The sequence below is a fragment of the Bombus vancouverensis genome, chromosome 2 (assembly GCF_051014615.1).
Source record: "Bombus vancouverensis nearcticus chromosome 2, iyBomVanc1_principal, whole genome shotgun sequence".
Lineage (NCBI taxonomy): Eukaryota > Metazoa > Arthropoda > Insecta > Hymenoptera > Apidae > Bombus > Bombus vancouverensis.
In genome coordinates, this window is record NC_134912.1 from 19,246,137 (window position 1) to 19,257,742 (window position 11,606).

The 11,606-nt window shown below is 37.2% G+C and overlaps 1 protein-coding gene across 6 annotated transcripts in view; it reads left to right on the forward strand.

Annotated features, from left to right (window-relative positions):
• Positions 1 to 11,401, forward strand: part of MESK2 (misexpression suppressor of KSR 2) — a 33,918-nt gene extending 22,517 nt beyond the window's left edge. For 4 of the 6 annotated variants that reach the window (XM_033336274.2, XM_076627888.1, XM_076627889.1 and 1 more), the window contains 4 exons: positions 2,087 to 2,375; positions 3,121 to 3,390; positions 3,802 to 3,886; positions 7,528 to 11,401. In XM_033336274.2, coding sequence (XP_033192165.1) covers positions 2,087 to 2,375; positions 3,121 to 3,390; positions 3,802 to 3,886; positions 7,528 to 7,673 — 790 coding nt within the window. In that variant the 3' untranslated portion in view covers positions 7,674 to 11,401. Of the gene's footprint in view, positions 1 to 2,086; positions 2,376 to 3,120; positions 3,391 to 3,801; positions 3,887 to 6,247; positions 6,369 to 7,527 lie in introns of all 6 variants that reach the window. The other 2 variants (XR_004464338.2, XM_033336273.2) reach the window with 2 other exon arrangements.
• Positions 11,402 to 11,606: the final 205 nt, after the last annotated feature.

Genomic DNA, 11,606 nt, shown 5'->3' on the forward strand with positions numbered 1-11,606 from the left:
AAATAGAGACAGCTGATTTCCCAATGTTTACCATATGTGCACGTATTATACGTATGAATATTTAAATATCGTTGAAGAGAATGATACGCGCGCGTCAGTTGACGACAGTGAATTCAATTAGTGCAAATCAATGACCTAATTAACATCCTAATTAGTCGAAGCCCCGACTATGTTCCTACTTTAACATGTACCGCGGGTAATTCCTCCATGTCTTAAGAGCGATTCTCTCTCCTTTGCCTCATGCCTGCGCGGCAAATTCTTTCTTACGCTTTTCCCTCTATCGCCGTTTGCATTTCTATGGATTCGATCTTATCCGGCTGTTGCGCAGTTCGCCGTTTCGTTATTCAACTTCTCATAAAATCAGGAAATGTTAGATCAGGAATTCATTCGAAGATCTCTGTCATCAATCGTTGAACTAGCTCTTGTCGTTTAACGAGAACGAAGTTACGCGATAAGATCGCTTTTATTTGAAACAATAAAATATATTAGATATTATATAGAGTTTTGATAGCAATGTTTCGATATATGATAAAAGATTGGTTGTAGATTGGTTTCAAACTTGATCAATATGTATAATCGTCGTAATTTCATCACAGTGTTAGTAAAATTTCTGTTGCGAATTATCGACTAAACAAGAACCGGTCGGGTCAAACCGATCGGTCGATACCGCGTACCTCGAATGACTTAACGCTCAAGGTGGAGGAGGTTTAATAGATCGAATGTTAGACTAATCTAGCACTGTATTTGCATTTATTGTATAAAAGTAAAGCGTGATGTTATGAACACGGAGATGGTAGGATCTTGTTGGGAGTGAAGTATTTCACCCATACAGTACGATGTCTGATGATGAACTGTCCTAGTATGTTGCTGATTTTCCCCACCAGCCGCTGGGTCTCGTGCCTTCCCGACTGAGGTTTTTTGCCTGATCTCAGAGTCATTAGGTTTACAGCTCGGGGAAGACATATAATTCGGAAATTCCTAAAGAAGGTATAGGGCCTGTCCGAGCCGTAAACGGACGGCTACTCAAAATTCCGAACAATTTCAAAATGTTTTATATAACGCACATGATACACGAAAGTTTTCTATGATAAATGTAGAAATACTTTCGTGAGCTATCATATACGTTTCGATGTTACGATTGACGGTAAGAAGAAGAAAATTCTGCAAACCGCGTGACACAATCGCTGAGAATCGTTTACACTGTGGAATTGGAAGATTGACACTATCTACCTACGACGTCCGATTAACCTGACCTCAAACAATCGAGGTTCACCTCGGCGGACGTATACGTAGCTAAACAGAGTGTTACAGAATAATTTAGACTGCAATGCAGATTTTCATGCAACCAGCAAATACGAACTATTCCCACTCGCGTGCCAAATCCGTAAAACTTGATGACGAGTATATCTAGTCGAATATTTTGTTTCCGATCGATCGACTTGGTGATACTCGAGAGATTGTATTGGATTTTTGTAATTTAGTCAGAGGAATCAAGATCATGATTTAAAATTGGCATCTTAAAGTCCATGTAATCTCGTCCATAAAGTCCATCTCGTATATTATTTTGCAAATTCCTTAGGCTATTTACAATAATAATTTCATAATGGCAACTAATCATATTTTTAGAGGTATTTTACATATTCCTACTAGTGTGTACTTGTATGAAAAAATTTGCAAATATAAATACATCAGCATTAATTACAGCGTAGATGTAATCAATACAACAATTTATATTGTTGATATGAAACTAATAACATCCCACGTTTATTGCCTACGTGTACCGTATTACGGAAAACGTAAATCCCGTTTCACACGTAGCATGCAATGATAAATATTGGCACACGATAACCACCTAAGGTCAAGTGGACAATTGCTTTGCACGTACCATCAATTCCAATTCCTTTTCCTTACCGCATGTGTCAAACATTGACACATAACACAACTCCCATAAAATGTCCTTCTTGTATCAAATCCAAACCTAATATTTCTTACTGCGCATCCAACAGAGAAATTGTTACAAAGAAAAATTTGTTATATCGAAACATAAAAGAAAAATAAGACGCTAAATCTTATTTCCGTATTACAGTTACGTCTATCCGTCCATGGATGAACTGGCTGAACAGTTGCTCTTCGTACTGGGCTATTTTGGCCTGAAATCCGTAATCGGTTTTGGAGTCGGCGCCGGGGCCAACATACTAGCGAGATTCGCACTTGCTCATCCGGAGAAGGTTAATGCTCTGTGCTTGATAAACTGCGTGTCGACGCAGGCAGGTTGGATCGAATGGGGCTACCAGAAGCTGAACGTTCGTCATTTGAGGTCACAGGGCATGACCCAGGGTGTATTGGACTATCTGATGTGGCATCACTTTGGCAGGGTGAGAACATACATTCGCATATCTAAACACACTAACTATAGAAATTACACATTCTTTCAACGAGAGAGGCAGACTATTACTTTTCAAATCCCTCGACGGTACTGTTCATTTTCTAATAAATAGTAAATAATAATAATAAATAGTATTACTATTTACTACTACTACTAGTAGTAGTAATAATAGTAAATTTCTAGTAAATCTAATAAAATATTAGATAATAGACTCTAACGAAATTGATGTTGAATTTAATATTGTGTTGAGAATGTATAATTACATGTTTTCCAATATTATTCATTATAGACCTTTTTTTCTAATATCGACGAACAGATCAATTAAACGAGAAGGTCTTAGCAATAAATTTCTAGCACGAAATAGCACGATACGCGTATATAAGAGAATAGGCGATAGCCTGGATGACCCACAAAGTTTCATCAAGGCAAGTTAGTTTAAGCAACGTTCACACGGAAACGTAGATCGATAAATTATTGACGGAATCGAGTATGCCGAAGGCTTATTCTATCGAGTGTTTCCAAGCAACGTAGGAAATTGGATCAGTGTTCAACGACAATTCCGTCGCTCTTATTATGCAACACGTAGCTCCTTAACGGAGTTACCACATATATGTAGGTATCGTGAAAAAAAAAAAATAATGGAAGTAGATCGTGTTTATGGTGTAAACATTCGACACAACGAAGAAAAAAATTGTCAGAGATTCAGGAAGTATCACGTATAAAATTTGTTTCAGGGTACGGAGGAAAGAAACCACGACCTCGTCCAAGTGTACAAGAACTATTTTGAGCGTCGTGTAAATCCAACGAATCTAGCGCTATTAATCGACAGCTACGTTCGTCGTACAGATCTGAACATCACGAGGGAATTAGACCCGACGCGTAAGAAGGAAGGTCTGACGCTCGGTGTACCTGTGATGAATATCACCGGTGCTTTGAGCCCACACGTCGACGACACCGTCACGTTAAATGGACGATTAGATCCGATGAACAGCTCTTGGATGAAGGTAAGAGACACTTGCAATATTAATCACCCTCTGTGCTAAGAGACTGTACACATTTGGAGTTTAATTCCGCGGAGAGAGCTTTCATCAGGAATTTCGTGAACTTGATTTAAAATTCGCCTGATAACGTTTTCTCAATGAACTTTTAATTGCGAATTATTTTTAGCAAAATAATTCAAATGTCACAAATATAATATCTTTTTTTTACTATTATGCTATTTCGCATACCTACTACTGTTAATGGAAATTCAAATGGAAAATATTTTTACAAAGAACATTAATATCCTTTTACATGGATTATCATTGTTCCTTTGCTACTGTGAATACTGTCGCAACGTTAGATGTAACAGTGAAAGAGATTAGCTATATCGTTAACTAGATAATACCAACTAATTTAATTTGTCCAATTGACAGATTTCTGATTGCGGAATGGTACTGGAGGAGCAACCGGGCAAAGTAAGCGAGGCTTTCCGACTGTTTCTGCAGGGCGAAGGATATGGTAAGTGAGCGCCCTGACGAACCACGCTTTAGACCTTAATTATCAAATTGTCAAATGGTTATTCTCATCGATCTTCATCGGTATAAACGAATTTCGCTCGCGCCATGCTATTTTGCAAAAGAGCATGCGACCGCCTGATAAAACTAATACTAGTTCCCATTGATTGATATGTTAAAATAAAACTGGTAGTAAAATTCGAGTTAATGCTCGTTCTTTACAACCTTTACGACACGTAAATAAGAGACAACATTATTGGTTGTTTAACATTCCAAACAATGGATTAGCGTTAATGATTTCATGAAGACGTTCGCGTGCTCTCTTGCGTAACGATACGCGGAAATGAGAACGCAAGTGTCGTAAATCGTGAATATTCGTAGGCTTAAGTTCGTTCAATCGATTGCTACAATTTGACGAGTATCGGTATTTTTGGCCTATATACACGTATACCCGAATAAAAGCCAACACAACTAACGAGTTATATACAAAAACGAAAGAAACGTTTTATGATAAGCTGACCGAACGGATAATTTCTCATCGCGACGTTCCCGACTCCGGTAGTATGCGATCCAATAACGAAGTAACGCTTGTAAATGAAGTCATCCTCGACCACTTTGCCTTGGAACTCGCTAGACTGGTGCGGAAGTCGGTTTAAGCTGCATTTAGCTGTAGCGAGCAACGTTGTTTCTGTTCCCCCACCTTTAAATAGAAACGATTTTGTCGCAGACTTTTCTCTTTCTGACGTAGACGTTATCTATCGTGCAATCATATTCGAAGTAACTTGACGTTCGCCAATATCGTAAATATTTTTATCGCTTCATTGAAAACGCATAATAAGCGAATACAAAATGTGTTATCACCCCTTTAAACGATTAACGCTAATTACGCGAGTAATTGAAGTTTATTATTCTTTTTGGCTTCTTGATCACAGAAACACGATGGCACTTATCACATAACACAACGCTTTTACCACTACTATCGCCCAGTTAATATGCAACAGAACAGAAAGAAATAAGGTGTATTTATCGCGTGAATACAGTACTTCGCCGATGATACTACGCCTCGCCTATTCCTTCTAATTATTATCCAACTCCTTTTTACATTATCGATTCGCTTAAAACAAAGACTATGAATTTATTATTTATTTTACATGGTAGGTATCTGCGAATATTAGCCAAGTACGCCCGAGTTGTTCTAATTAAATTAATTAATTGTTCCTATCGTGATGATTATCGTTAATTAATTGTTGTTGTTACGATCGTCTCTGTTATACGAATAGAGTTTTCATGTTGTACGAATGGCGCGATGCCAAGATGTTGTTAATCCTTGATGCATTAAGGATCGATTACGTGAAACGTTTTAAATCTCTTCAAAAAATAATTCTCAAATTGCTTTTTATTTAAACCATCGCATCGAATAAACCATTTTGATCTCTCTCTCTCTATCTCTCTCTCTTTCTCTCTCTCTCTCTGTCTAACGATCTCACCAGCATCCTTGCTACATCGAGATTTAACAACGTCTTCGATCATGTACTTTCCTTCGTTGGAAAGCCACTGGCTCGACTTGATAAATAAAAAGAGGTTTGAAAAAGGATTACGTTGAATTCATCACTTTAGTCTCACCACCATTTGTCATTTATTTGAGAGCTTAAGAAAAAAAAAAAAAAAAGAAATGATTATCGAAGGCAAATAAGAAAAAAATACATGTTCACCGACTTGCGCCTTTATTTCCCACGCGTCTCGGATCGATCGAGTGGTACGTATATACTAATACCTAGTGCTCAACTGAAGTAGTCAGTAAAGTAGTGTCAGCTTTTTGGCTATTTTGTTTTGCTTCTCAATTTCTGCCAGTGCTAAGGATCACGCTATCGTTCAAGTAGTTTAGACAGAAAATATACAACGTATATTGTTCTGAAAGTACTTTAATAAATATCGGCAAGAATTTACGCTTTTACTGTTCGAATGGCTCGTAAACTGTTATGAAGTAGCATTAGAATTTCCGATCAAACGATTTATTTGATAATTTCTTTTTTAAGAAGAAGCGAATTTGACACTTACTTTGCAATGTAAATAGCCAAAGCGTTTCTTTGCGACTCGCGTCCATTTCATTCGAATAACAATTTCTCTGACTGCACGAAAGAAGATGAACATGGACGCTAGTCGCGATCAAATCGGTGCTTAATTTTTATTATTTAAATGTATCAGTACACGACAATCGGCCTAGCGATGCATCGCACCTAAGAATGATTTTTTTCAATGAGAATAAAAAAAAATTATGATAATATTCGCTATGGCTACGCTACCTTATGATCTGTTCCGTTTTTTGAATGTTTTAAAGAGAATTTGTTTTTTTTATGCCTTTTAGTGGTGAGATCCCCGCGGAAGCCCATGACGCCGACAACACCCGAAGGTAATTGTAATTAGGAATTGAAGGCCGCAAGGAGTCAAGCGCGCAGTTGGTCAGTTAGGCCACGTCTATGTGTTAAGTAAGTCGGAATTCAAACTTTTATCGGGAGGTATTAACCGACGATGATGTACTAACAATATCATGGACAACCTCGGGTATATTCTCTCTATTTCTGTCTTCTCTGTCTATGAAGGATTATCAAAAGGCAACTAACTACTGTTCATTCTGTTAAACAATGCTAACTTTTTTTGGGCTGCAGATGTCGTGGGTTTATGTCTTCGGACTTACTAAACTCTCGTGCATTTCATGAATTTTGATACATTTTGTAGATACATCTTAGAATCGTCATCCCTCTCGCTGTTTGTTTTTGAATGAAATAAAATGTCGATTGAGCTTTTTGCACGATAAAACTATAGAATATCGACAAAAACACTTTTACAATTGCTTTGAAACGTATATGAAGAGTTACAGCGAGAGGATTAGTTCAAGATTGCATTGCATTTTCATATATTTATTCGACAAATTTTTTATTTAACGAATTTCTTAAAAATCTTCACTGCAATGAGGATTCATTTACTAGGATCACAAGATCATGGTGAAGTTTTATCGACTGAGTTCTATCATTGTTTGTTCTTATCGGTAGTTGGTATGAAGTAGCCTTTATCAATCAACGATAAATCAAATATCTTTCTAGAGACACCTTACTATCGCTTCCTCGTAGAAGTCGATCTTTTGAACGGAAGTATACCTAGGCTGTTTTCAAATTTTAAATTATTTAATCTGTTTTCTTATAGCAGCATATACTCATGGTGGGACATTAACAGATAGTATTTATAAAAATGTGCAATGAAAGAAAGACTCCGCACATACTGGGCAGTAGAATAGCGTACAACAAATTATGCCGAATCACATGCCTTGCACATAAAACAATTTCACTCTGACACACACGTGATTCTACCCTTCTTGTTTCTCGTTTTGCATGTGTGCCTTTCTATTTATTCTGTCCTCTTTATTTTTTCAATCTCTTCGTTCGATCAAGCTAAATGTTTAATTCCTTTTTAACGATTTTACGTTTCGACTTTTATCTCTATTTACGATACGATGAGTTTATTTGTTTTTGAACGAACGGAACATACATGTGGATACTTTCGTATTAGAAACCTCGATACGAGGATGAAGAATGTGATTCAGCACTCCAATTACTCTGACCTGGAATTTTCGTTTATTTTTCTTTACAGTGGCACCACTATCACCGTTGAAAATGGCTGACTACAGACTGGCTTCCCTCGAAGGACTCAATCATGTTTGCAGTAAGAAGATCGATTGGCCCACCGCCACTATACACATCACCGAGAATCCTATATCGGAGGCAGTCGTTTGTTAAATTTTTCTCGAGAAATTCCACAATTTACCATTGGTTATTTTTTTCGAATGACTAAGCATGCAATGAACTCGAAAGAAAAAGAAAATGAAGAAAACGAAAAAGAAAAACAGAACGACGCAGATCGAATCGGACATCGATTTTTTTTCGAGGCTTCGTCGGAGCAACGATAAACGTGGTTCTAACTTCTAATTTTCGTTTATCAAGCTAACATCGATTATTCGATTTTTAGTTCTAAGCATATTTTTACTTTGATGTATTCGTTTTAAGTTTACTCTACTTCCCTTTTATTTATAACGAGACTAAGATAGTCACAAGCGGAATGAACATTTCCAATGGTACAAGATATTTTGTAGCAACCATAATGCACGTTTCACTTGTCTTTTTTTCTATTTACGATAGATTAGGTTAGTCGGATAGATTTTATTTCAAATGCAACGAGGATTTTATCGTTTGAATCAATAATACACCGTTTACGCCGGTTATCGTCCACGGCACTTTTAAACGTTCAATATAATTCGGAATTAACACGCGAGTTCACTTTTAAAAAGCTGAAGACAATTTTTGCCAACACACAACGTGACAATTTTTACTGTTGTAATCCTATGCAATGTTTGTTCAGCGGAACAACGTATTTTTTTAAAATTTCAGCGAATATTATATCGCGTATTACCGACGGTCGTTTTAATAAGATGAATTTGAGATTAGGAATATGCGATTACAAATTACATCTGACGCATCGAAAGCCAACAACCATCGTATTCATCTATTCGCAGATACGGTTCTCGTACAACGTCAGAAACAACGAAATCATGGTTTTACTTAACTGCGACTTTTACAAAGGAACAAAATGAAAAAAAGAAACAGAAAAGATAACAGAGCAGAGTAACGATGTTCTGAACAGAACAAGAACAAGGTATTCAGTGTATAATGCGCGTGACAAAAAGAATTTAGTCTTGGTTACATAAGGACCGTTAATTATGGTTTAACGATGGATCGATTACGAAGGGTAGCGATGATCGAACGGTTTGATCGATAATTCTAAAAGTGTAAAAGTAATAATTATCCAAAACGATGTGCAAAAAAAATCGAATTGCACTAAAGACGAACATGTGTGGTAGCACTGCATCGTAGAGAAGCGCGCACTATTGCTTTCCGTGTTCATAAGGAGATGCAAGAAACGACTGGTAGGTGCAGAATCAAGGGAGTCAAGTTCGTGGAAAGAGCATTGCGCACAATTCGAGCAGATATTCGCGTTTATTCAAACGAATCGACAGACAACAAAAAGCGTGATGTCTTTTTATAAATTTGAACCCGTCCAGCCGCGCCTACTAAAAGCTTTCCGTGAATCACGAGTAAATCGTCGAGCCTCGTCGTCGCTTATGCATCCTTATCGAATTTGACGAGCTGGCTTTATTACTCGCGATAAATCGACGATCGATCAATAAGACACGTTACACGATTACGAGCAAAATCGAACGTGTCGCTGACACGATGTGCAGAGAATTAAAGAAAAACAAGGTAACAAAGGTAGGTATCGACAGATTAGACGTGTCGACATCTTCGATGATGTCGTTTGTTCGTTAACCACGGACACTTTTCAAGTGGAGGAATGCAACAAAATAAAGCCTAAAGCAATCGGTCGTGACGAACGACCGTACGTGTTCTCTCGATAAAAAAAAATTCTCGTAGGCCTGCACGTGTGATATGTGCTTCGTGTTAAAACAGGGAGTCTGCCCGAGGATATTCGCGCGTTAAACATCCTCGAACGGCTAAATCCTATGAAATAAATAACGTTTCCTTGCCCGACAACGGAAGAAACGTTCGTTCATTTGTTTGCGCTCGCGCACCGTTCGCACCCTTTCCTTAGTTTCAAGCGTTTAGAAATAATTAGAAGCGAGGATGTATGTATGTATGTGAGCGTGTGTATGTGAAACCGAGAAAAAGAGGAAACGAACGTATGCGTATGAAAGCATGCGTCCGCGTGATATACATAGGAACGAGGATACGTAGATAATCGTTCAAAAAAGAAATAAAGATCGCAAAAAATTAAATAAAAAAGAAGTATCTGGTTCGATACCTCAATACGGTTCTACCAGGCTTCTTAAAGCCTTTAGCGTGATATGATAAGACGTGCCTGCTACATGATGTCGTACGTAGCTTTCGAAAGTTTCAACGCCTTTAGTTTTATATATTACGATTCCCGTACGTCCCGGATTTTCCCAATTTTCGCGCGTCCTTTCAAAACGAAAGCGTGCAATACGCTACATTCATGGTAATAATCGCCACTGGAAATTCCGCTGAATTCGGCTATCTGAAGCGGACGCTCGAAATTTCTTACATATCTTATATTTCAATCGAGTGAAATTCATATCCAGTCCTTTAATCAGTTTCAATTTTTTTCTTTAATTAGTTAATAAGTTGTGTAGAAATTATCTCTGTGTAAAGAGGATTCTACGAAAATTGTGGAACACGATAAAAAAGGATATATATAAAAGTTACGAGATTTCTTTGAAATTCCAAAACCCTGGCAAAATTTTCGTAGTACGGCATTTACGACCATCAATGGCGTGTACTGTGCACGTCGCTGAGATATACAGTATCGTTTCTCGATTAACGAAGAAAAAAAGAACGACGGTATTTTAATCGGAAAGTCGTAAAAGAAGAAGATGCGCGAAAACACGACGAAAGTCGAGACAAAGGACGTATCGAGGGACGAAAGGTTTAATCGTTTCATGTAAAAGAGAGTTTATAAAAAAAGAGCGAATATATTATAGATGTATACCTATGGCGCGTTATTTAGGCCGGCGAATTGAAGACAGATCTGTAGTCGACAGCTTAGTATTAGATCTTTCAGGCTCGATTCTTCGAGAGGATTGAGAAAATAAAGGTATGCACGCATTAATCATTGCTAAACCGCGAGCGCTATAAGAGTAACCGTAGCTTCGAAGGACCACCGACACATTACTATTAATCCCTTCGTTTCCACGTCGCTCTTGGAGCTGCATTATAGAAACATTCAAGAACGGATTAGATCCACAACGTTCAAGTCTCACAACGTTTCCCTATTAATTATATTTGATTGAACATATCGTGGAAAAGTGTGATACCATTACGCATTGTACAACCGTTCAACAAGATCTAATCTTAATCTTTAATCTTTCATTGATAATGTTCACGAGTACGCATATCATTAGTACGAATTAATTTACGAATTATATTATATTCGTTATGATTCAATGAAAAAGAAAGAAAGGGAAAAACAACAACTTATCGATATCCTGAGGATTCTATCGTATCTGCACTTTAATTGAAAATGCTAACGGTGATTGAATGTCTATAAAGCTCGAAGGGGGTGCAAAACTGACATGGTTGTTGGTTACGAAGGGCTTAAAGAAAAATTCATTTGCACACGGCCGTTCACAAAAAATCGGTATCAAAACGCCACTACAATCTCGCGAGAGGATAGCGATGTTTTTCTTTGAGGTGCTACGTGGAGCTTTTGCCTCCGAAGCAAATTTCCAAAAAATTCCTCGCGCCGTATCATCAAATAGATTGTAGCGGAAAAATATATTACTGACAACAACTCAAAGTAAAACAAGGTATAGTACAGTAAGCGAAATAAACTTAGACGGAGCTTGAGTATATCTATAAATATACAGGTTAAACAACACGTGCGCACCGAATATACATCTTGTTATTTATAATAAATGAACATAAAAAGAAAGAAACGGAAATTTTCTTATAAAATTTTCCTTTTCCTTTCTGAATCAAATTAATGTTTCCGATTACTGAACTTCTATTTAACTTGTTACACTCTACACAAAAAATATATTTGTTTATTCCATTTGTTTTTAAAAAATTATTTATTCCAAGAGATGTAGTATAAAAATTATGAAAAAAAGGGGGAAAGCAATGAAATATTTCTTTATATTA